At 44.3% G+C, this 26,399-nt stretch overlaps 1 protein-coding gene across 4 annotated transcripts in view; it reads right to left on the bottom strand.

The window, feature by feature from the left end:
- The window catches only part of ZBTB2 (zinc finger and BTB domain containing 2), a 29,593-nt gene continuing 3,194 nt past the window's right edge, over nt 1–26,399 (bottom strand). For 2 of the 4 annotated variants that reach the window (XM_080664810.1, XM_080664809.1), the window contains exons 2-3: nt 11,230–11,414; nt 1–2,726 (exon numbers count right to left, since the gene is read on the bottom strand). In XM_080664810.1, the coding sequence (XP_080520936.1) occupies nt 1,355–2,726; nt 11,230–11,402 (1,545 nt within the window). In that variant the 5' untranslated portion in view covers nt 11,403–11,414 and the 3' untranslated portion in view covers nt 1–1,354. The remainder of the gene's footprint in view (nt 2,727–11,229; nt 11,415–26,399) is intronic. The other 2 variants (XM_080664812.1, XM_080664811.1) reach the window with 1 other exon arrangement.

The following is a 26,399-nucleotide window of genomic DNA, read 5'->3' as shown; positions in this document are numbered from 1 at the left end:
CCATTTAATTAAATGTTTATTCAGAGAAAGTATGTATAAAAACTTACAAATCTTAGAACTCAACTATACATGAAATAGGGTGATGGGATGGTCAGTTTTAACATATACGTACAGCATAGCTATTGTTCTTCCCTCTCCCCTTCGGTCCTTATTTCTGGCTCCTGTTTTGTCCCAAGGAAAGACTAATGGACCAATTTTACTGTTCTCAGGCCAATAGAGCAAACTTCAGGTGTTAAAAAAAAATTGGAGACTAATTATCAGTCACGTTTTTTCCCCAACAGTAATTAGGTTTTTTGGTCCTGATTTCTCTTTGCCATTTTTGATGTTTTCAATGAGTGTTGCCAGTAAGCTATTTAGCATTAATTTTAAAAACCCTTAAGGCTCCCATGTTCTGCTCACAGCTTCCCCTATAAGATCCTGTATCCTTTTTCCTGTAGTAGACACACTGATTTAAAAGCAGCAGGTCGGTGCTAAAACCGATTTACCACTGGCAACTGCTAGAACGGCATGTCAACTCTATTCAGAAAGACCATCGACAGAATAGTACTTTCAATCTGATTTTTAAAACCAACACGTTTATCAAAAATGAAAATACAGTACTCGGTTGTTCAACTTTGAAAGAAGCCAGCAGTTCGATAAGGCATGTGCATTAATTCACCTGTCTGTAGCAAGGATCACACGTTTTTCTCTTACAAACACACAAACTCACAGCTTGTCATGTTTTATCCAAAAATTAAGATTGCCATCACATTATTACTATTTTTCCTGTGTTTTGTTCAAGTAGGTTTCTTAACTAATGATTTTCCTTGACTGGACATAATCTCAAAGAATGCATTCTGAAATGAGACAGCTGGAGGATGCATCCTAAGAGTGTTCTCTTGGGTTTAAGGTTTTTCCACACCGAGATTTTGCATAGTAAAGAGCCCAGCTGTGTCTCCAAGAAGCATGCTGTATTTCCTGACATTGTTTTTCTGAGAAGGAAGACACTACCCAGGGAAGGTCATAATTTTAGCTTACCAAATTGCATTCTGGTTGTTTGGTTTTGTTAAATACCCTTCATTAGTTTCAAGCAAATATGCTTTTAAATAATCTAAGACTCAAAACCCATTTGAGTTTATAAGTACTACTGGCTATTATCTTTCCGATGTCCCCTGAATGAAAGCGAATGTTCCAGGTTTATAATGCACAGAGCCTTACGGAGGAGTGGGCGGAGGGGCTGGGGACACGGGCAAGGAGAGGGAAAGGGACCCGGGACCTCTCTGTATCATGCCATGGAGAACGACAGTTCTGAATCGGAAAAGGGAAGGAAGACAGTCCTTGTAAAAAATGACAGTTTAAAAAAGATAAGTAACATTCAGTCTAACAACACGGTTTCCTGTTCCTTTTTAATGCTCGCTAACACGGGGTGGTCGGGTTCCGTGACTTCCGAGTCCCCGCTGCCCAGGAGGATGGACCGCCCTTCGTCCAGGGCGAAGACGTCCGAGTTCTGGTTTTGGCAGGAGTGTTTGACAACCTCGTTGGGAGTCGAGAACGTTTTGTCGCACAGGTTGCACTTGTAGGGTTTGTTAGTTTGTACCAGCATGTTGTCCATCTGACTGCCCTCCTCGAACGTGCACAGCTCCAGGGTCTGCTTGTCCACCATGGTGTAGGTGTCGATGCTCTGGTTGAGGCACACGTGCCGGGCGGCCTGGTTGGCCCTGCAGAAGCTCTTGTCGCAGGTGCTGCACTTGAAGGGCTTCCCCGTGTGAATGTACATGTGCTCCCGCCAGTGGCTCTTCTGGATAAATTTGCGTCCACAGATCGTGCACTCATACTTGCGCCTCTTGACCTCCCTCTCTTGGTCCGCCTGCTCCAAGTTGTCAATGTCCGCAATGTCCGAGGGCGGCGGCGTCTCCGAGTGCTGCTGGCCGTCGATGATGGGGGAATCGGAGATGTGCTGCAGCTCGCTGTCGCTGATCATCCCGGCCTCGGGCACCTCCATGGCGTCTTTCCCTAGGTCCGCGGCATTGCTGCAGAGAGACAGGGGCACGCGGCCCTCCCCGGGCTGGCTGGCCGTGAAGGGCACCCCGGTGTGGATCTGCAGGTGTTCCCGCAGACTGCTCCGGAGGGTGAAGCGCCGCCCGCACAGGTGGCAGGCGTAGTACTTGGGGAAGCTGCCATTCCTCTTCATGATGCTCGGCTTGACGTGGGCGATGGTGAGGGATGTGGGCTGCTCATCAGAGGAAGAGGCTTCCAGGTTGGTCTCCTCCCCGGCGGCGGGGGGAGGAACAGGAGTGGAAACGAGTTCTGGAGACAGGGAGGTCTGCAGGGGGTCCGAGGGAGTCATGTGTGTCCGATTCACCTGGGGCAGATTTGAAGTCAACTGGGAGAGCTGTGTGGCTTCGGGCACCTGCTCCTGGCTCACCCTGGAGGTCTGGGGCCGGGGTTCTCGCCCAAGTTTCTCAGGCATCGGAGCAATCTTGGGGGCCTGTCTCAACTGATGGTCTGCGATCTGAATGCCATACAAGGAGGAAGCCAGCGGGAACACTTGGTCAGGGTGAGAGAAGGCTCCTTGGCTGGCCAGGCTGGCCTCCTGGATCAGAGGGTAAGCGTGTAGGAACTTGATCCCCTGCTCCAGGCGAACAGGGTCAATGAGCTGAGGCGCCATCTTCCCGGTGTACATCAGGTGTAAGAGGTAGCTGAAAATGTCGGGCTGGATGTCGGATGGTTTCAGACGGACACATTCACTGAAAGAAACAAACAAGTAAAAAGTCTGTCAGTCAATGTCAGTAATTGTCTCAAACGATAACATCAAGCCTGAGGAAAAAACAGGCACTTTTTAAAAAGGTGAATGAAGCACGCACATTTCCCATTTCTTACTGTTACTAAGTGTCATGAAATGGAATACTCAGAAGTTTACGGGAATCCATATAATTTAATGTTAATTAGATTAGGAACAGAGAGAAATACAATAAATATATCTTAAAGGACGGAGAAGGAAAAAGTTCATGTTAAACAAATGTGCTATCCTAACTCAGAGTCTTGAAGCAGTCTTTCTCCTAGTGATTTATGTCAGGTGTACCATATCAAATTCGTGTTTTATGGAGAGGATCATTCACTTCCTATCAGTCTGAGTGGCCTGTGGCCCAGTAATGGTTAGGAACCAATGACCCGGCACATCCTTTGGTTAAAGTCTAGGATTCTGTATGGATCCAAGGTCATCCGGCGTTCAACAGGAGACCTTTTTAAAGTAAATCAATCTACCTGATTTAAAAAATGTCTTCATTTCTAAAACGACATGGGGAGCTGGACTAGTAAGAACAAGTGGCTAAGAGCAAGACAACAAAAGTGGGAGGAAAACGAAGCCTCATTCTGTCTGTGTCTGCAACTCTCTGACCTACGTCCAGCAAGACGGTGACGGAGTCGAGGGCCAGCCTCGGCCCAGCTCTAGCGCAGTCAGGTCACCTTCCCGTGCTGCGAGACTGCACTCAAGGGTGGTTGCAGGCCCTGGCCAGGGGAGCTCAGCTGGTTACAACGTCGTTCTGATACTCCAGGGTTGCAGGTTCAATCCCTGGTCAGGGCACATGCAAGAATCAACAAACGAATGCATCAATAAGTGGGACCACAAATCTCTCTCTTTAAAAAAGAAAAAAGGTGGTTCCAGGACAACTCAGTTCCTTATCAAATGTCATCGTCGTCATCATCATCGGAACTGCAGCTGGGCTTTCCAGGAATTACTTCACGTTAACTCTCATGTTACAGATAAGGACCCAGGCTCAAAGGAATGCATACCTTGCTCAGTATCACAGACTTACTAAGTGGTGAAATTGGGAATTAAATCTGGGTCTAACTCCAAAGCCATGATACCAAGATTCCTTAGAGCATTGAAACGATCCTGTGTACAAACACACACACTCAAAGAAACCAATCCTGTGTAGATGAGGCAGATGTGATCATTCCACTTTGACAGACATGGAAACTGAGGTTTCAAACAGTTAAGTAATCTAAGGGAGGGACCTACGGCAGACGTGGGATTGTTGATTTCCAGCTCTTAGATTTCAGTGTTTGCATCACCCCTGAAAAGGCAGCCTGAGTGAAGCTGCAATAGTCAAGAGGTCCCCAAGAGCTCTTCCCGGACCACCAGCAGCGACAGAAGTTCTACTGCATCTTTAGAAACCAGGGAGATACAGCTCTGCATATTATGGGGCACGTGCTATCAGCCACTGAGTGATACACTCTACAGACAATGCATTTTCAGCTCCAAAGACACCTTCCTTAAATGCTTTTAGGTTTTATAATAATTTTAAAAAATTTTGTGAATAATTTCCTTTTCTTCTAAATTTTTTTATTTTTCAATTACAGTTGACACACAATATTATATTAGTTTCAGGTGTACAATCCAGTGATTAGACATTACATAACTAAGTGATCATCCCAATCTCACACCCATTGGACATCATACATAGCTATTAGAATATTATTGACTATACTATTCCCTATGCTGTACTTTACATTCCCATGACTATTCTGTAACTACCAATTTGTACTTCTTAATCCCCTCAACCTTTTTCACCCATTCCCCCAACCCTCTTCATCAAATGTTCTCTGTGTCTGTGCATATTTCTGTTTTATTTTGTTTTTCATATTCAATTGCTGATAGATATGTATTTATTGCCATTTTATTATTCATATTTTTTATCTTGTTCTTAAAGAAGACCCTTTAACATTTCATGTAATATTGGTTTGGTGTTGGTGAACTCTTTCAGCTTTTTCTTGTCTGGGAAGCTCTTTATCTGCCCTTCAATTCTAACAGCCTTGCTGCGTAGATTAATCTTGTTTGTAGGTCCTTGTTTTTCATCACTTTGAATATTTCTTGCCACTCCCTTCTGGCCTGCGAAGTTTCTGCTGAAAAATCAAGCTTACGGTCTTATGGGAACTCCTTGTAGGTAACGAACTTCTTTTCTCCTGCTGCTTTTAAGATTCTCTCGTTCTTTAACCTTTGGCAATTTAATGATGATGTGTCCTGGTGTGGGCCTCTTCGAGTTCATTTTGTTTGGGACTCCCTGAACTTATGTGTCTTTTTCCTTCACCAGGTTAGGGAAGTGTTCTGTCATTATTTTTTCAAATAGGTTTTCAATATTTTGCTCTTTCTCATCTCCTTCTGCACCCCCCGTGATACAAATGTTGGTATACTTGAAGTTGTCCCAGAGGCTCCTTACACAACTCTCATTTTTTTGTTATTCTGATTGGGTGTTTTTTGCTTCCTTATATTCCAAATTGCTGATTTGATTCTTTATTTTTATTTTTTTTTAAAGAGAGAGAAACATCAACATTGCTGCTTCCTGAACACCCCTGTTAGAGATTGAGCCCACAACCCAGGCACGTGCCTTGACCGGAAATCAAACTGGCAACCTCTTGGGTCGACGCTCAACCACTGAGTCACACTGGCCGGGCTGCTGATTTGGTTCTTGACTTCATCTTCTTTACTGTTGATTCCCTGTAAATTATTCATTTCAGTTAGTATATTCTTCATTTCTGACTGGCTCTGTTTTATGATTTCCATTTCCTTTTTTATGCTGTTGAAGTTCTAAGTTCCTTGAGCATCTTTAAAACTAATGATTTGAACTCTGTATGTTAGTTTGATTGCCTCCATTTCATTTAATTATTTTTCTTGTTTTTTTTCACACTCGGAACCTGTTTGTCTCCTCATTTTGGAAGCCTCCAAGTGTTTGTTTCTATGTATTAGGTAGAGCTGTTATGTCTCCCAGGCTTGGTAGAATGGCCGTATATAGCAGGTATTCTGTAAGGTCCACAGCCTCCTCGATCACGCAAGCTAGGCACTCAAAGTGGGCTCCCCACCCCCCTCGTGGGCTGTGTACACCCTCCTGTTGTAGTTGAGCCTTGATTGCTGTTGGCACGTCAATGGGAGGGATTTACTCCCCAGGCTGGTCAGCTGCAAGGACTGGCTGCTACCACCAACCACCGTAGAGGATCAGCTGTGCAGGAGGAGACCACCCCAGGGCAGGACTTCCTTCAGCAGGGCTCTGGTGCCCACTGAGCCTGCCCCTTGAGTGTGTCACTGAGGAAGTGGTTGGGTGGTGATGCTTCAGCATGGTCTGAAGCTGTCCACTGGGTGCCCTGGCTGTGGGGCTTCCCAGGAGGTGTAGGCCAAGGTCAGCTGCTGCCTGTGTTCTGCCCAGAGCCTCCCAGCATGAGCTACAGAGAGATCTGCAGACGGCTATTGGGCTTGGAGGTGCCCAGGAGAGGTCAAACTGTGAACCAAAGTCAGCTGCTGCTAGTGCCAGGCCTGGGGCCACTCAGGAGGTGGTACGGGGCACACTGAGGCCAAATTCTGCTTGAGATTTTAGGAACATCTGAAGCATAAGGCAAGAGAAGCCACTGTGTGAAAAACACTGGGAACAGTGTAAGTGGACCGAAAAGCTGGGTAGGGCAGGGTCTCAGGGAATCACCAGGGCAGGGCTAACAGGGCTCAGCCAGGTTAAGGGAGACTCAGAGATGGTGCCCACCTGCCAGCTCCTGGGGGAAGGGCTCAGAAAAGGAACGATAGCTCTGCCAGCACTGCCACCTGGGAGCACGCAGCCCTCCGGCTCTCACCCTGACGCCCAAGTGTCCCTGGAGCCTGTCGAGCTGCTGCCCCAGCACTGGAGCCCAGGAGTCCGCGTAAGTCTATGCACGGGCCCCTTAAGAGGAACGCCCGAGACTTCAGCAGCCTCTGTCTCCCTCAGCCTCAATTCCTGCTGGTTTTTACAGCCAGGGGTTCTGGGGACTTCTCTTCCGGGCACTGGAACCCTGGGCTGGGAGGCCTGGTGTGGGGCTGGAACCCCTTGCTCCACAGGGGAGACCTCTGTAGCTGAGATATCCAGCCACACACGAGTGTGGGACCAGCCAGTCCTTGTCTCTGCCCTTCCTACCAGTCTCGATGTGGCTTCTTTAAATCCTTAGTTATAGGAGTTCTATTCAGCTAGATTTCAGGTGGCTCTAAATGATGGTTGTTCTGTAGTTTAGTCGTAGTTTTGATGTGGTTGAGGGAGGATATGAGTACGGCATTTACCTATGCTGTCATCTTGACCAGATATAATAATTTTTTATTATACCACTTCTTACTATTATAACTCTTTTTGGCTCCTTTGGGTGTTTTATCTTATTAACAAATAGTTTCCAATATGCTAAACTATTAACAGTATACTCAGCTCTTCTAAATTAAATTTTTATTCTATTAAAAAAAGAGGAAAAATGACTTTAATTGGAATTTGTGACAGAGAAGATTTGAATAATTATTGTATTACTGTATTGATTATGTTTCAAGATGAATGCATACAAATAATCATTTGAGAAATATCTGACTATGAAGTGTGGAAGCCAAAGACTAAAGAATAAGCATAACAACTAGCATCCCTTGAGAGTATAAAGGGGAAGAGTTACATGACCATTAAAAAAAAAGATATACAGATCTTTCATATCTTTACTTGGCCTCTTTTTATAATCCTTTTAAATTATTTACAGTCCTTTAAATAGGAACGAAGACACAGGTGTCTTCCCATTAAGCACAAGGTGAGTGCCAGCAACACTGCGTGTCCTATAACATATCTGGATGCCCTTGGGAAGCTCAGCATTCGGAATAAGGCTTCAGAATGTGGTGACAAACACTTTCATAATGTAAACAGTCAACCCTAACCTGAAGACATAACCAGGGGGAATCCTTCCAGGGCCAGGCAGGGGCCGGTGAACTGGAAACCATAGACCCTTAGGGGTAAAAATCAGCCCCACAAGATATTGGGCACCTCTTGTTCTGCCCACACAGAATATTCCTTCAGGCGGAAGGAGGGCTCAGATAGTGAGCGCTCTGCCTCCCCAGGAAAGAAAAGCAGGGGACAAAATCCGAAACTGGGACTATGAATTTCAGCATCCATGAGAGGTACCAAGCAGAGGCCCTTTTCATGAAAGCTTTGTTGTAAGTTCCGTAACTTCCCCTCATTTGTTATTGTGTAGGTTGTCGTCTGTCCACAGTCTGTGAATGGGGGTGACTGCACAGTGCACATCTCAAATTTTAAAGAACTATCAGAGACTACACACTTTTCACTTTGCTCAAGCGTGTTTTGCGTAGTAACAATGTGAGTCTCTGATGGCAAAGAAGAGATGGGGCTGAGGAGACCCCAGTCTATATACTTCAGCCAGTTCTGGGGCCCCCAAGAGTTGGTGAGAAACCACCAGGACTAGGAAGGGAGGTCCCGGGGGTTACGGCCAGGGCCCAGGGCGGTTTCCAGACATAAACTTATCTTTGTTTCTTCACTGTAATTTTTCCCCTTAAAGCAGAATCACATACAGACACATATAGAAGTTGTTTTGAGAGGGTCCAGCCACCTTTATCCTTGACTGCTTTCCCTCCCAGGCAGCTGCTATGGGCCACGCTGGTCATTCCCAAGTCCTCTGGGAAGATCACAGCCCTCTACAACACGATTTCACCAAGGAGCCTGCTGTGCACATGTCTGTTCGACAGAACACTTTTATGTAGGAAAAACATAGTTTTAGCACAGCTACAAGCCTTCCGTATAAACTTTCACAGTCATTTAAAATTTCATTTTTTCCTTCACATTCTAGTATCTTAAGATGGGCTTAAAGAAGTTTGAGAAGAAAGAATGTCAAATGTTAGACATTGTCAGAAGCTGTACTTATTAGCAAGGCGTGTGTCCGTTGAGAGCTGCCAGCCTGCTGTCCTACATGATTTAAAGCCACTTCCAGTAGCGTTCACAGGACAGAGACACCTAGCGGCAACTACAGATAAAACACCCTCGAAGCCGGGGGTGGGGAATGTCTGGCCAGGATAAGGCCCACCAAATCATTTGGTCTGGCCCCGCCAAGGCATTAGGGGTGAGTTATTTACATGTTTGACCAACTATAACAGGCTAATTTTTAAGTTGATAATCTTGTATGGCCCGAGAATGATGTTATAAATATCCAAATGACCCTTGGCAGAAGACAGGTTCCCCACCCTGCAAAGTGAAAAAACTATGCTCTCAGACTCTCTCTTAAGCAGCCACACAGCAGTTCTTAGTGGCTTGAGAAAAAGGGACTGGTTTTCACCCAGTATTTGCCTTGTTCCAATGAGGTGGGCAGGGCCGCTGTGCGGGAGCCCACATGGCACGTGCCCCCTCTGGTGCAGTAACACACACGATAGCTTAAACTCGGGATTCCTATTTGCACAGACACCATATTCCCTTGTTGCAAAGTCCTTTACTTAAAGGTAAGTTTCTTGCATCTATTTAAAACTCATTACATTGTATTCTTCTACTCCCCCAGAATAAAATCTTCCCCCTTTCAAGATAGGTGTAATTCATTGTGTTGGGGCTTCTAAGTACACATTGGCGCGAGGTCAGTAAGTGAAGCAAGTCTCTGACAGTCAAGTAAAAGGGAGCATCCTTAGAGTCACAAGGTAAAACATCAAGTGCTATTATGTACAAATACCTAAACTACACACTCCGAGGTTAAAAAGGTTTGTAAACCCAGTCTCTGCCCCCAAGAATCATACATATGAGGAGGGGAGGCAAGTACACGGACAGCGAAGGGAAGATGGATAGATCTTACAAAAGGGCCCAGTGCTATGATGTGAGAGAGAAAGACAGCTTTTGATCCTTTCGGTTCATTGGGTTAGGGGAGGGGTGCTGGAGAGGTGAATTGGGAGGGGGGGTGGGCAGAATACGGCCAGCACAGTGTGGTTCAGGTGAAGGGTGGGGTATCCCACTAGGGTGCAGTTGGAGGTGAGGTGGGAAGAAGGTCAGGCTTCAAGCCTGTGGGACTCTGAAAGCCAGAATACGTTATTTTGGTATGCAGTGGGTACCCTCTAGGTTTCCAGTCACAGCAAGTGGATTTCTGATCCAAGGCACACTACACTGAGAGCAATGTTCAGGAATATGAAGCTGACACTAACCTGCAGATGATTATTAGTAAATGGAAGTGAAGAGGGGAAGGGAAGGACTATTAAAAGGTATTTTGAAATCCTGATTGGGAACTAAGATTTTAATTATGGGTTTCTCAAAGATAAAAAATGGGGAAACCAAGAAGGACCTCAGGCAAGGCTTAATTGCGTTTTAGATATGCTAAATGACATAAAAGGAGGAGATACAGTTGTAATTGCCTGGCAGGCAGCCTGGGGCCTTGGGAAATAAAGATCAAGGTCAGAGCTGGAATCTGGTTTTGGGCAGAGGTGAGATCCAGGAGACCAGTGAGCACCCGAGAGAACTGCACACAGAAAGGAAGAGCCCCAGACCAACACTCACCCCAACTCACAGAGGGCAGAAAAGCATGGGCTCAGAGCGACCAAATGCAGAGGAAGAAGCTGAGGAGGGAAGAAGACAGCAGCAAGGGCTGCAGAGGACAAGGACCACAGAGACAGGGGAGCAGAGGTTCTGAGGAAGAGGTGACCTTGGAGGGATGACTTCAGTGGCGTGACGTGGCAGAAACCACAGGGCCCACGGAGAGGAAGCGTGTGGGCTGAGGCCCGTACAAGAGAGGCCGTAGATCACCCTGGAGCACTTCCGTAGTCTAACAGCAGAGCGGCATCGTTACTCAGGCAGACAGCGTGTAAGGAAGCACTGACCCTTCATACACCGGGGGCTTAAACGTATAAAATCACAAGGACAGAATAAAAACTAAGGGATGGGATCTGGGGGCTTGAGGTCGGGAGGAAGAGCCTTTTCCTTAAACAATGAGGGGCCCTCTTCTCCAAGACAGAAGAGATGGGATGAAAAAAAACAACAAGGAAACGTACTGAGCTTGAGACAATTTAAAAGAGGAAAGGAGAAAATTGGGGGAGTGAATGCCATCAAGCTTCTCATTAGAGAAGGAGACGAGGATAAATCCTGGAAGCTGGGAGCTGAGCCGGATTAGGGAGAGGAGAAGATTAATGAGGTCAGGCAGCAGCCGGCTTCCTAATGGGATCTGGACATGCAGGTGACACTGGTGAGGGTCCCTGGAGGGGCTGCTTGGGGCTCCAAGGCCCATGATTCCCAAGTGCTACTGGAATGATGGGTTTAGAAGAAATGGGCTTGGAAAGTAAGTTGTAACCAAGAAGGGTGAGGGGGAAAGTGAGGTCACGAGGAAACTGGGAGCCCAGGAGCCCAGGGACAGGGAGGAGACCCGTGGTCCTGCTGAGGGCAAAGAGCAGGTTCAGCGGGACAGAGGGCCACGAAGTTCAGTCTGCAGTCATTCGATTATCACAACCACGTTAGTTACCTGGTCTGATGGACAAACAACATCTTAAAGTAATTGGAGAATGAAGCAAGAACTGATTTGTGTGCCTTGAAGTACACATCGCCGATGGCAACCGTGCAGTCACACAGGAAACCAAACTCTCGCTGAGCGTTTAACTGTTGCAGGAGAATAAGTCCATGGTTGGCCAAATCCATTTTTTTAAAAATCTGCAAAGCAAACAATTTTTTTTAAGAAAGATGATTCACAAACAAGTATGTGTCCTTACAGTCACCAATAGTAATGATCACAGGTAACATGCCAGGCGCTGCTGAGAACGTTCCCTAAATCCACTCATTTAGTCTCCCAGCGGCCCTTGGAGTAGCTGTCACAACTCCCACTCACAGAGGACGGCACTGCTGGGGATTCGGGGATTTCGGATTTGCCCAAGTTTACAAAGGCAGTTTAAGAGGAGGAGTCAGGAAATTAAGTTTGCCCTCCGGACAGCAAGCATCCCCAGGTCATTTAGTCTTTTAGTTTAGGATTCCAAATGCAAATTTTAATGATCAAATCTCCTTAGAGATAAATTAAGGTGCTGGGTGGGGCCACAGCAGGGGGCGGGGGTGAAGGTCGCACTAAGTTTGGGACTAAGGAAGCGGGGTGGGTGCTCACCCTTCTTTTTGTGGAGGAGGAAATGGGCTTCGAGGTGTAACATCGCCCAGGCCATGGAGCTAGAAGGCAGGAGAGCCGATATTTAAATCTGAGTGTTCTGACGCCAGATTCTAACATCTTCATTCCTCACAGGGCGCCCTAGCAATGAATCCATGTACAGCAGAACGGATTCTAGAGGAGCTGGTTCATCAAAGCTGTGGCGGGCTCCTCCTCAGTCAAACGGCATTTATAAAAGCCCATGACACATAGATCAGCACTGTGTTTAACAGAATACCTAATGCTAGAAAGATTCCTTCTCCGATTGGACCAAGGGAAGGATGTCCGCTTTCACTATTCAACATAGTCCCGGACGTTCTGGAGAGTGCAACAAAGCAGGAAAGGAACGAAAAGGCATTCAGACAGGAAAAGGAAAACGAACTCTCTATTTGCAGGTGACATGATTGTCACTTAAAAAATCCCAAGGGATGTACCCAAACTCCTAGGACTAATAACTGAGTTTGGCAATGCCACGGGATACCATCAAATAAACATAAAAATCAACTAATTCTACATGCTAACTTTGAACTTGTGGACCCTGAAATTAGAATAATTCCATTTACAATCACTAAAAAAAAAAAAAGAAATACAACACATAAATCTAATAACATAAGTCTTGTTTGTTGAAAACTACACGATGCTCATGGAAGAAATAAAAAAAAGATCTAAATAAATGGAGAGACATACTGTATTTACAGTTAGGTAGACTCAACATTGTAAAAATATCAGTGTTTTCCCAAAATGATATATAGATTTGATACAAATTTTATTTTAAAAATATATTTTTATTGATTTCAGAGAGGAAGGGAGAGAGAGCTAGAAACATCAATGATGAGATTGAATCATTGATCGGCTGCCTCCTGGACGCCCCAACTGGTGATTGAGCCTGCAACCTGGGCATTTGCCCTTGACCAGAATGGAACCCGGAACCCGGAACCCTTTAGTCCACAGGCTGACTCTCTATCCACTTAGCCAAACTGGCTAGGGCTTGATACAATTCTTATCAAAATCCAAGTAAGATTTTTTTTGAAGATTGATTGGTTTTATTAAGTGATTCATGAATCAAGCAGCACCTCCATTCAGCAATTAGAGATACCCTCCAAGGAAGAGTTTTTTGTAGACATAGACAGTCATCTAAAATGTATAGGTAAAGGCAAAGGAACTAGTACAGCTACAACAATTTCTAAAGAAGAGTAATGAAGGGGGAGTGTTGTAGGCAGCAGGAACAGCGCCGGTGTCTGACCCTCGTGCTCAGGTACTTGGGTTCTGGCTAGGAAAAAATCCAGAGCCAAGACCCAGCTGTAAGAGAACATTTATTTGGTAAATTACAGAGTTAGAAGTAATTCCTAGAAGAAATGGGCTTAGAAAACAAGTTGTAGAGGTAAAAGAAGGGCCCTTGGAACTGGGGAGTGAGGAAGCTAACAGTAATGTGCCTGGGGCAGGGGGGGAGAGGGAGGAAGGGAGAGCACACTGGGTCCTCTCGTAAGGCTTTAAGGGTGGAGATGTTAGGGGAGGTCCCAGGGGAAGATCTTAATAGACTATTCAGCGGCTTTCCAGGTGTGTCCTTTCAGGGTTGTGGTCACTGATTGATTGGCGGCACCAGGGCAGGGGGTCATTATCCAGTGCAGCTGGTCCTGAGGCTGGTTTTGTTGCTTAATGGGCCTGCAGCTGAAATACAACTTGAGGCAGAGATGTTATCTCTAGGTAGGAAAGGTCAGGGGTCCAAACTGCATGACCAGTGCTATGCTAGGGGAGAAAAGTCACCCAACAGTTGATTGTCCGTTGCTAGGCACCTTGGGGCTTTCCACCCTGGTGACCTTCTGTACCCGGCCCATCATCCTTGCTCTGCTCATGATTCCACAGGAGCAATCAGTGTATTTCATTTCAAGATGTATTATATAAGCTACAGTACTCAAGATTATGTGGTATCGGTGGAGGGATAAACACACAGATCAGTGGATCAGAAAAGAGAACTCAGAAGTAGACCCACACAAAGATGCACAATTGATTGTTTATAAAGGCACAAAAGCAATTCCATGGAGGAAGAATGGAAGAATAATCTTTTTAACAAATGGTCCTGAATCAGCTGAACTTCCATAGGCAAAAGGGGGAGATAGGAGAGGAAGAAGCTTGTCCTAAGACGAACCTTATATAAAAATTAACTCTAAGTGGCGTGGCTGGTGTAGATCAGCTGTTGGGCATGGACCCAGGAACCAAGAGGTCACCGGTCAGGGCACATACCCAGTTTGCGGGCTAGATCCCATGTGGGGGACCTGCAAGAGGCAGCCCCTCAATATTTCTCATTGATGTTTCTCTCTATCCCTTTCCCTTCCTCTCTCTAAAAAATCAATAAAAACATAATTTAAAAAAGCCCTAGCCAGTTTGGCTCAGTGAATAGAGCATTGGCCTGTGGACTGAAGGGTTCCAGGTTTAATTCTGGCCAAGGGCACATACCTGGGTTGCAGGCTCAGTCCCCAGGGGGAGGCGTGCAGGAGGCAGCCCATGAATGATTGATGAATGATTCTCTCTCATCATTGATGTTTCCTCTCTCTCTCTCTCTCTCTCTCTCCCCCTCCTCCCTCCCTCCCTCTCTGAAATCAATAAAAATATATTTAAAAAGAATTTAAAAAACATATTAAAAATAATTTAACTCAAAGTGGATCAAAGACTCACATTTAAGACACCAAAGCATAGCTTTTGAAAAAGAAAAAAGGGAGAAAACCTTTAGAGATCTATGGTTAGATATAGGGTTTTTATACTTGTCATCAAAAATACAATCCATAAAAGGAGAAATAGATAAATTAGACTTTATTAAAATTAAAAACTTTCATTCTGAGAAAATCCCTGTTAAGAAAATTAAAAAACAAAACAAAACGAAGCTAAAGACCAGGAGGAAAAATTTGAAAACCTTTGCAAACTAGCCCTTTGATAAAGAACTAGTCTCAAAAATATATGAAGAATTCTTAAAACTCAACAGTAAAAAACCAATTTGAGTTAGAAAGTGGGCAATAGATTTAAAGAGACCTTGCACCAAAGAGGATGTACAGAAGGCAAATAAACGCAAGAGAAGACGTTAAACACATTAGCAATCCAGAAAGCAAATTAAAACCACATGAGACTTCACTACATACCTATCAGGATGGCCAAAATACAAAGCAATGATAGTACCAAGTGCTGGCAAGGATGCTGATAAACTGGATTGCTCAAACACTGCTGGTGGGAGTGTAAAGCCCTGTAGACACTCTGGAGGGCAGTTAGCAGTTCCTAAAAAACTAAGTATGTAAACACCAACTACCCAGCAGTTACACTCATGGACATTTATTCTAGAGAAGTGACTTTCGCTCACAAAAAAACCACATGGATATACACAGCAGCTTTCTTCTTAATAGATAAAAACCAGAAACAATTCAGATGTCCTTTGATGGGTGAATAAAGTATGGTATGCCCATACAACAAAAACTATTTAGCCATAAGGAGAAATGAACTACAGATACACACAATGGTGAGTGGAAAAGCCAATCCCAATAGGTTATATACTGAACAATTCCACTTATATAACGTTCTTGAAAATCACAGTAATGAGAACAGATTGGTAGCAGAGGGGTGAGGGGAGCAGGAGGGAAATGGGTTCTGCTGTAGAAGGGCAACAGGAGGGATCCCCATGGTGACAGAAATGTTCTGTAGCTCAGCTGTGTCAATGTCAACATCCTGGCTGTGATACCATACTAGTTTTGCAAGATGTTTCCATTAGTGGAAAAAATGATAAAGGGCATATGGAGTTCCACTATCATTTCTTGCAATTGCATATGAATCTATAACTATCACAAAATAAAAAATTTAATTTATAAAAAAGCCCAACACATAAAAATTAATTAGCCAGATGAAAAAAAAATAGATAACTTCAGAATTATGGAAGCTACTGTGGAGAATGCATTACCAAAAAAACTTTAAAATATAGATTTTTTTTTATTGATTTCAGAGAGGAAGGGAGAGGGAGAGAGAGTAACACCAATGATAAGAGAGAATCATTGATTGGCTGCCTTCTGCATGCCCCACCCACACTGGGAATAGAGCCCCCAACCTAGGCATGTGTCTTGACCGGGAGTGACATCCTGGTCCATAGGTTGATGTTCAACCATTGAGCCACGCCGGCTGGGCTAAAGCAAACACTGACCCACAGCAATTCTGACTCAATAGGTTAACCACTCCTTCCTGTGCTAGGGATGAGCTGAGAGATTCAGAAACTAGCAAGTGAGCCCTAAAACGAAATAATACTTTAAGAATCAAACGAAATAATACTTTAAGAGACGGATCAGGTCACAAAGCAAGACTTTGTGTTTTCTACCAAGTTTCATGTTTTCTACCAAGAACTGGATCCACATCGCAGTAATTTGAGTGTAAAGACCTAGATTGCAGTCTCGCTGACGTGCGAACATGGATGGTATGGGTCCGGAACTTGGCTCCCCAGAGTTTTCTGTGTATGTCAGGAAGGTGAAAGCACTCAGATAAGGAAGGAGAGACAGAAAAGGCACGGGGTTCGTGATGAAGGCAGAGACGGAGCCAGGTGACGGCGCCAGGCTGCAGGGTAACCTGGATTACAAAGAAACACCGCTCTACCCTAACAACTTCAGAAGTTTGTCCTCAAGGCTGTGCCCTGAAAAGTGCAGAACGCCGCCTCTTCCACCTCACTAGCCTGCTTTTCTCCACAGAAAAAGTGGATCTTCTAAGAGCAAACTGGGATGAGCTGCTCCGTCACCTGCTCTGGCTCTGATGAAGATATCTACGCTAGGCAGCTTCAGGCGTCACTTCCACCGACAGAAGCTTCAACTGCACGAACACACTGCTATTACTGACGAGAGTGCTATTCTTTACGGAGTGTTTACTGTTATCCATCCATCTCCTGGTGCTATTCATTTAATTTCACATGAACTTATTTGAGCTTTTTGAGGTATTGCTACCTACATTTTATAAATGAGGAAATAGGCTTAGAGTGGTTAGGTAGCTTGCTCAAGATTATAGAATCCATAAGTGCAAATGGTCCCTTTGATGTGTCAGAGCATACAATTGCAAACGTGTTTGTTTATAATTAATGAGAAATAGTCTTGTTATTGCTGCTTTTAAGTATATGTATTTGTAATAAGAGATTCAAATATTATGGACACTTAAAATGTGGGAGCTGTCTACCCACCCCCACCATTTCCCCAAACTGGTGAACACCAGGCATAACTTTTAAAAAAAATTGATTTTGAGAGGGGGGAGAGAGAGAGAGAGAGAGAGAAAGAGAGAGAGAGAGAGAGATTTGTCTTTTAAAAATCAGGCCTAGCCGGTTTGGCTCTGTGGATAGAGCCAAAGGTCCCGGGTTCGATTCTGGTCAAGGGCATGTACCCTGCTTGTAGTCTCCTCCCTGGCCTGGGCCCTGGGCCCTGGACCCTGATCAGGGCTCATGCAGGAGGCAACCAATTGGTGTGTTTCTCTCACGTCGATGTTTCTCTCCGTCTTTAACTCTCTCTTCTACTCTCCCTAAAAAATCAATGGAAAAATATCGAGTGAAGATTAACAAAAAACACACAAAACGAAACAATAAATTAGGTTGCTTTTTTTTCTTGTAGATCTTTAAAATTCTTTGCATACAAGGAAAATGAGCCCTTTGTCACAGCTTTTACTAATATTTTTCTCTTCTGATTTTGTTTTATAGAGATTTTTGACATATATACTTTTGTTTTAATGGCATCAAACTTATCAGTATTTTATAGGATTTTCAGGTTTTGTATTAACAAATATATATCATCTCCTTGGACACAGCAAAATGTATGGCTCCCTCTCATTCCCTGAACTAACATAAGTATTTTATTCAGACCATAAGAATGAAGCCATGATTAAACTGTGAAATGTTTCTTTTCTAAGGGAGTCTACTGGTTATTTTAGTGTTTCAATTTTGGAACCTCTAGAATAGGAAACACACTGACACGCCTTTCAAATACAGAGGGAAGAACACGTGTACAGGAGTCTCAGAGAAGTGAGACAAATGAAAGGAGGAAAAAAGAAAAGAACAGTCGTATGTTCACAATTCACAAGGGGGGAAATTCCACACAGATGGATTTTTAAAAATCGTATTTGAGACATTAAAAAGTCTTTCTCAGGAAGAAAAACAACCACCCTAGACTCTTACATTGTGAATATCCTGAGATAAAGGGATGAGAGGCAGGAGGGAGCAGAAGTGGGAGGAGGGAGGGGAGAGAGGGAGGAGGGGGGGAAGGGGACCAGGCCTGGATTCTAGCTGAAGTGCATCACTGGCAATTCCCACCCCGGCCTGCCCAGCCCAGCCCAGCTGACAGTGCTGCCCTTTTCTAAACCTTCTTTCCTCATCATGGCCCCTTCGTAATCGTTCCCAAGCGGCTGTACTTGCAGAAGAATGCTGCGTAGGCTGAGGAGGCAGCATCTAACCGGGTCCGCCCTGCTCAAGGCTGCCCCCACCTCGTGGAAATGAATGTCTATTCTCCCACCTCCATCAACTGCTCAGCCAACCACATCAGCCCCCTGCACTGAAATGGCTCACCAAGGTCACCCAGGCTTGTTCCCCAGCCCCATGGACTCCACTCTGCGGCACTTAACACCCTTCCTCCTGCACCATAAATTCTGTCCCGGCTTCCTGGCCGCTGTGCTGGTTTGGGCTCGCCTCTGGCTATTCTATTTTAATCTCCATCGACGATTCCTCTTTTGCCGACGCTCCCCTCCTTTGGTCCACAGCCCATTTCTCATTCTGCAGGCTCTTTAGTGATCTGATCCACTTCCACTTGGCTGTCCCACAGGTACCCTTCATTCAATCTGGGTAAAACAACCCAAATCCTCCCCCCTTCCTTCCACCCCCTTTTCTCCGAAAGGACTGTAAAAGCCATAGACCCAAACCTGATCCTTCTGTTCCCCCAGCTTGGTGCCTGGCGCCATCATCCACCCCTTGATCAAGCCAGGAATCTAATCTCAGTTCAGCGTTCAGGCCTCCACTTCTCCCACCCCTCACATCAGTCAGTCACCCACGTCCCACCTGAACTCGACCTCCCCGCTCATCTCCTGTTTCTAGCTCTAGCGCCCCCCTAATCCATCCACAGTGATCTTCCCCGAGGTCAAATACGATGCCTCTATCCTGCTTACAATCCTCCTGTGACTCCCTACTGCCTTTGGGATGAAACCCACATTCCTCAGCATGGCTCACCCAGCCCGCATGACCCGCCCCTGCTGACTCTGCACCACAGGCTCTAGTGTGGACCTCATCTGACGGCTTCCGGACTTGGGATTTCACAGACCTTCTAAAAACCAAACAACCAGCCTCGAAACAGCGGCTCCAACAGTCTGTGGCTACATCTTTATTTTGCAAGAAAAGATAGAAATGCTTGGTAGGGATGGGAGGTTTTTATTTTATTTTTAAAATGTATTTCCGTTGATTTCAGAGAGGAAGGGAGAGGGGGAGATAGAAACATCAATGATGAGAGAGAGTCATTGATCGGCTGCTCGAGCACACCCCACACGGGGGAAACGAGTCCACAGCCTGGGCATGTGCCCTGACTGGGAATCAAACAGTGACCTCGTGGTTCATAGATCGACCCTCAACCACTGAGCTACCCCAGCTGGGCAGGGAGATTTTTAAAAATATAAATAGGTAGAAGGGACATAATGTCAGAATATCTTTCTAAAGGAAGGGCAAGTTTGGCACTAGATTTAATATATGAAAAAAATGGTTTTTTTCACACAGACATCACAACCTAAGGTTTTACTGTATGACATCAAGGTGTGCCTGATTGCTTTCTTTTTTTTTTTTTTTTTAATATATTTTATTGATTTTCTAAAGAGAGGAAGGGAGAGGGATAGAGAGTCAGAAACATCAATCACCTGCATCCTACACACTCCCCACTGGGGATGTGCCCGCAACCAAGGTACATGCCCTTGACCGGAATTGAACCTGGGACCCTTCAATCCGCAGGCCGACGCTCTATCCACTGAGCCAAACCGGTTAGGGCCTGATTGCTTTCTTGATACAAGATTGACCGCTGGGTGACCTCTACGAAGGGATCATTTAGGGTCCCAATTTGTTCTGAAGTCCAGGGATTTATCAAAAATCTAGTTTCACCCTGGCTGGGAGCTCTGTTGGTTAGAGTGTCGTTCCGATGCACCAAGCTTTCGGGTTCGATCCCGATCAGGGCACATGCAAGAAGCAACCAATGAATGCATAAATAAGTGGAACAACACATCCATGTTCCTCTCTCTCTTTCTCTCAAATCAATAAAGAAAAAAAAAGTTTCATGCAAGTATGTTAATAATAGTCACACAACGATGTTATTTCATTCACTTTGGCAATTCCGGATGGATTGAGAAGACGAAGAAGGGCAATTTTCTTTGCCCAGAAGGCTTTGAATGCCCAGGAAATTGCTGGGTCCTAACAGTCTGCACCACTCACTGCCGAGGCCTCGCTCTCAGTGCTGGGCGGCTCAGCAGCCTGATTTCTACAGACGTGGAGAGGGGCCTGCTTGAACAGGGCCTGAGGTCCTCGTGCAGGACGCACACTGCCACCTGCCTCCCTTCCCCAGCTCTACTTGTCCTCTGCAGAAATGTCCCGGTCCCCAGATAAGGAGGCTCTACCTGTCCCTGGGCATCAGTGAACAAGCCAGTTTACATGTGTCTGCCTGATGCTTCCGGAAAGCCAGCACTAAGCCTTATTTATCATTTATTACTTTGTCCATGTGCATAGCAAATGGTCGGGTGTTCAGTATTTGTTAAATAAATTAATAACTACATGTTTGGAGCGGAGAGTGTTGAGTCCCAGTCATGGCTTGGCCTTAGACTAGCTGGGTGATTTGGGGTAAAAGTTCAATTTCTATTGATCTTAGATTAACCTAAAACATTCTCATCAATTTACTGTGCACTACATTTTGGAAAAATATTTCAATTTTAAAATGTCACTTCATGTTAACAATTCAGTTCTGAATAGTGTTTTAGAGTTATGATAATCCTTTACACATAACAGGTAATCCTCAAAACCATGGTAAATCATTTTCTTACTATTAATTATAATAACTTCAGCATTAATTAAAAAATGACCACTTATGTGCCAAGGATCAGTTACCCTCTTTCCAGAAGAAGAAATTTAGACGTAGAGGAGTGAAGTACCTTGCCCACATGCAGGGCTAACTCTTTAAGCAGCAGATTTGGGAAGTGGCCAGCTATTTACTGAGAGCTTTCTAAGGTGCCAGGCAGAGGATGCAATGATACACAGAATACAGAGTTCCAGGGTGTCATCAAGTAAGTGTGCACATTTATAATAGCCAACTCTGATAAGAGCTATCAAAGAAAAATGTAAATAAATATGAGGTCATAAACTGGGGTCTAATTTGGGGTTTAGGGAAGGCTTTAGTGTTTTTTGTTTTTTTTTAAATATATATATTTTTATTGATTTTTTACAGAGAGGAAGGGAGAAACATCGATGAGAGAGAAACATCTATCAGCTGCCTCCTGCACACCCGCAACTGGGCATGTGTCCGCAGCCAAGGTACATGCCCTTGACCGGAATCGAACCTGGGACCTTTCAGTCCGCAGGCCGACGCTCTATCCACTGAGCCAAACCAGCTAGGGCTAGGGAGGGCTTTTGTAAGGAAATGCCAGTTAAGCGGATAAAGAATGAGAAGAGTTAACGGATCAGAATAGAGTATCCCGGGCAGAGGATCAGCATTTGCAAAGGCCCTAAGATAGGAGGGAGTGGAAAGGAGGTCAAAGTGGCTTTAGGGCAAAGAGACAGACAGAGCAGGATGAGGCAAGAGGAGGCGGGAGACTCAGGGCGGTTAAGGATCTTGGTTCCCATCTTAAAGGCGGTAGGAAGCCACTGAAGGGGGTTTCCAGCAGGGTGACATCATTAGATGTCTGCACTTGCAAAGGAACTATGCTGGGGTGGTGGAGGTGATAAAGAGGTGGGCGAGGGGAGACATGGTAGAAGTGGTGCAGAAAGGAGATGACAGACTGGGTGGTGGTGATGCAGACAAAGGGCGAGGGGGAGAGGATAGTTGGAAGATAAATCAAAGGACTGGCCGATGGATTCGATGGAGGAGGATGGGAAGATCCAGGTGTCCAAGATGACTCCTAGGTTTCTAACCTGTGTAGTTGGATAGATTGTGGGGCTCTCCGCCAGGAGAGGGAACCTGGGCAAAACCCCATTTTGTGGGGAAGATCATGAAGTGAGGTGTAGACAGGTTGGGGTTGAGATGCTTTACAGACACCCAAGGAGAGCTGTGCATTACATCTACATGTTCGCGGTAAAGATCTGGAGCTCTGACGCCTTGACTGTGATTTATGTCTGAGAGTCTTGGGAGAAGCCAGATATGTCTGACTCCAGAAGTCACATCCTTAAATCACTATATGATAGTTCAGAGAAGTAAAAACTGTAGAAAACAGGAGTTCATTGAACCGTGGTCTTCTGTGTGTAAATTTCATGCTTTTCTCACTACACTACCTTGCTATAGATCAGTCCTAAAAGTTTTTATCAATACTAGTCACAGAGGGTTGCTAATAAAGCCCCCAGCCATTTAACACTGTTAATGGAACTTAGAAAAAATCTAAATCAGAATAGTGAGCAGAGAACTAAAGTAGAGATGGAGAAGGGAGACAATTCTTTTTTTTTTTTTAGACTATGCATACTTCTTTTGTTTAAGGGAGGCAATTTTTTTCTTCTTTTTAAAAAAATTCTCACCCCAGGAGCCCTAGCCGGTTTGGCTCAGTGGATAGAGCGTCCACCTGCAGACTGAAGGGTCCTAGATTCAATTCTGGTCAAAAGCACATGCTTGAGTTGCAGGCTTGATCTCCAGTAGTGGGTGTGCAGGAGGCAGCTGATCAATGATTCTCTCTCATCGTTGATGTTTCTATCTTTCTACCTTTCCCTTCCTTTCTGAAGTCAATAAAAAAAAAAATTCTCACCTGAGGGTATTTTTTCGATTGATTTTTTTTTTTTTGGAAGAATGAGTGGATGGGAGGAAGGAAGGGGGGAGAGAGAGAAACACTGATGTGAGAGAGACACATAGATTGATTGCCTCCCGCGCGTGTCCTGATTGGGTGGGGATCGGGAATTGAACCAGAGACCCTTTGGTCCTTGGGCAGACACTCTAACCACTGAGCAACCGACCAGGGTGGAGGCAATTCTTAAAAGTGGGTTTTCATAGAATGCCTTCTTTATGCATGTTTAAATGTACGAAGTGGTTTTTCCCTTAAGTAAATTCAGAGACTATAAGATGTCATGTTGAAATAAGTGAAAAACACTTTCCAAAGCCAAATGTAAATGATTGTTTATATGGTGGAAAGCTCTGGCTTTGATCACCAGTTTCCCACACTGATAACGGATACTCCCCAGATGTCAAGGGCTTTCAGCTTCCATCACGTAGCACATGTGGGTTGATCCTTAAGTTACTCAGTTTTTGGAGGTGCAGCTGAATGGAACAAACATAATCGCACTGTATTCTGACAACTCAAGTTCCTCCTTCACTTTCAGTAGAGAAGAGGAGGCCAAAACAGCTTTTGGAATTGATGGTTTACTTTTTTTAATTTTATTGATTTTTACTGATTTTTAGAGGAAGGGAGAGGGAGAGTTAGAAACATCGATGAGAGAGAAACATCGATCAGCTGCCTCCTGCACACTCCCCACCGGGTATGTGCCCACAACCAAGGTACATGCCCTTGAGTAATGTAATTTATTTTAGTATTGAGTATTTAGTATTGGATCCCTTGAGTCCGCAGGCTGATGCTCTATCCACTGAGCCAAACCGGTTAGGGCTTGATGGTTTACTTTTTAAAGATAATAGCTCTCTGAAGATATGAAATACCACTTAGACTACCCATTTCAAGGGCACTCAAAGGTCCTCTGAAGTCCCTGATTTTATTTAAGTGAAGCATATATGAATATTGTAATACACAGCACACATTAGTAACAGAAAAGCACTTCCCACAAGTAAGACTGATTCTTCCAAGTGGTTTAGACCACTTACCAGGATGAAAAAACTGCTTTTTTCAGTATTATTAATAATTAATACTTAAAGGCCCATAAAGTAAACTTGAACGAGCCTGGTCATTTGAATTTTAATATATTTTAAAACTGTATTTTAAAGCTAGGAAATTCATCTTACTTAGTTGTGGTGACAGAATGGTATATATGTATATATTTTAACATTTCTTTAGTCAATCCTCTTCCATAGTAATTAAAAAAGTAGGGCCATAAACGAACCAATAGAACTTACTTTGACTTTGGAAAACAGGAATTTGTAAAAGATTTGTCTTTTCAATTGTATTTTGTTGACATTAAAATTAGTTTTTAATTTCTGAGTGTAAGTTGAGGCCAGTTCAGGAACAGTTTAGGTGTCAAAGAGAAGCAAGTCAGAGATGTATGGTGAATAAAGACTTGATATTAAAGTGATAACTCTAAAGGCATTATGCTACAATCAACTTTAAGGAAATCTACATATGAGCACACAGCAAAATTTAAAACCTAATCTAATTTGCTTATAATAGCCCACCAAAGCAGAGACTGCCTTTTTAAGAATGCTGTATGATTAGTAAAATCAATCTGAAGGAAATATAGTCACCTATAGAAATAGCGCAGTGTATGCCAGAGAAAGGAGCACCAAATGTGTTTTCATTCAAAGGCTTGAGTAATTTATGTTAGTACTTGAGGGCAGGGATTCTCATACTTTTGGGTATCAGGATGCCTTTTTAAGCCCACTTGCGCTAACGTAACACTTTTATTAAAAACATATTATATTTTCCAAAACAACAAATTAGTGAAGTGGCATCTTCTCATAATTTTACACATCTCTTTAGTAGAAGAGAGCTGGGTTCTGCATCTACTCTGCGCTCCACTGACTGTTGTGATATTTGTTTTGGTTGAGTATTTTTTTGTTGTTAATCCTCACCTGAGGTTATTTTTCCCACTGATTTTTAGAGAGAGTGGAAGGGACAGAGAGAGAGAGAGAGAAACATTGACGTGAGAGAGACACATCGATCGGTTGGCTCCTGTAGGTGCCCTCACTGGTGGCGGGGATGTGCCCTTGACTGGGACAGAACCCGCGACCTTTCAGTCCACGGGCCGACACTCTAACCACTGAGCAAGCTGGCTAGAGCTCGGTTGAGTATTGAAGAAAATCCAGCCTAACTCAACTGTATAGTGGGAAAGAGGAATTTTTAATGGCCATTTTAGGTAACTGTGGGTATTCTTTGATACTACCTCAAAATTTGACAAGTGTTAGTTTCTTAAGAGTTGTGTGACCTAAAAATATGTCAATAAATGCTATTTCCCTACTGTTACAGTAAAATTCATTGCCCTATCTTGCGCTTGGAACGGACTGTTTGCCTGCACGTGACTTTTACCATCCATCCACCGATCATTTGGAAGTATCAGCTCATTGCGTTAGGTGGCTCTTCCCAATGTGGACACGTTTTCAGCAGTGAAAAAGGCCAATAACATAATAGCATCATTATGAAAACAGCCCTGAAAGGGCCCTAGGTTTCACAGGGGACCGCAGACGACACTTAGACAACCCCTGTTCAAGAGTCACTTTGGGGATTTGGAGCATCTAAGTGGCGAGGCATGGTGTAGGAAAATACACACACACTTTGAGATGGTTCTCGAGGCCGTTTTGATGCTCACCTTTGCTTGGTGCAGAACGTGGGGGCGCACACCATTTAAAAGAACTGTATATAAAAGTTCTTGTAAAGCAAAACAGTGGTCTCGTAAGTACTGAACCTGGCACATGAGTGCTTTACAAATTCCTACCTCTGCACAGACTGCCTTGAAGTGAGGAAGTCACATGATACACACCTCATGCATGTGAACTGGGGATTATGTATTTGAGCAGATATTGGCCTCTAACTTGGCCTTTGCACCATAAAAAGAAAAAAAAGGTTGTGATTGTCTCGGACTGCCAACTCCTGATAAGTATTCTGTGGCTACTGACTCCATCCCTTAATGACCTATTAGCATTGTAAAACACTGGATCTTATTTACTATTGATTCAAGGTCATATTTTAATTATTTAAGTTTCATTTGCTTATAAGAATTATAACCTATTCGAGCATAAAAAAGGTTTAAAAAAATGTCCTCAATCTAATGCTTAGGATGTTTAACTTTGCCTTTTGTTTCTTCTTCAGGAAATAAAAATTCTCAACTTCCTTTTAGGTTTTCAGGGTCACGCTTTGCAACCTGAAGACTGTAAGGCAGTGGGTAAAACGATAAATGCCCTTTCACCAGGTGCATTCTGAAATGTATGGTACCGTCTCCAGCCAACCAGCAGTTCTTCCTTTACTGTGACAGCTTGGTGCCACACCACCTGCCCAGAGTCTCCCAGTTACTTCAGGGAAAGATGGCTGGGTCTAGAGCTGAGAGACAGGAGATGGCAGGAGGGGTTCCAGGTCTGAAGAAGCTGATCCAAGCCAATGTGACACACCGGCCTTAGATGTCTCCTTCAATTTCCTAACTCTATTTCAGT

The sequence above is a fragment of the Plecotus auritus genome (assembly GCF_963455305.1).
Source record: "Plecotus auritus genome assembly, chromosome: 4".
Taxonomy (NCBI): domain Eukaryota; kingdom Metazoa; phylum Chordata; class Mammalia; order Chiroptera; family Vespertilionidae; genus Plecotus; species Plecotus auritus.
The sequence above is the reverse complement of the archived record's forward strand: the minus strand, read 5'-3'. Positions and strand labels throughout refer to the sequence as shown.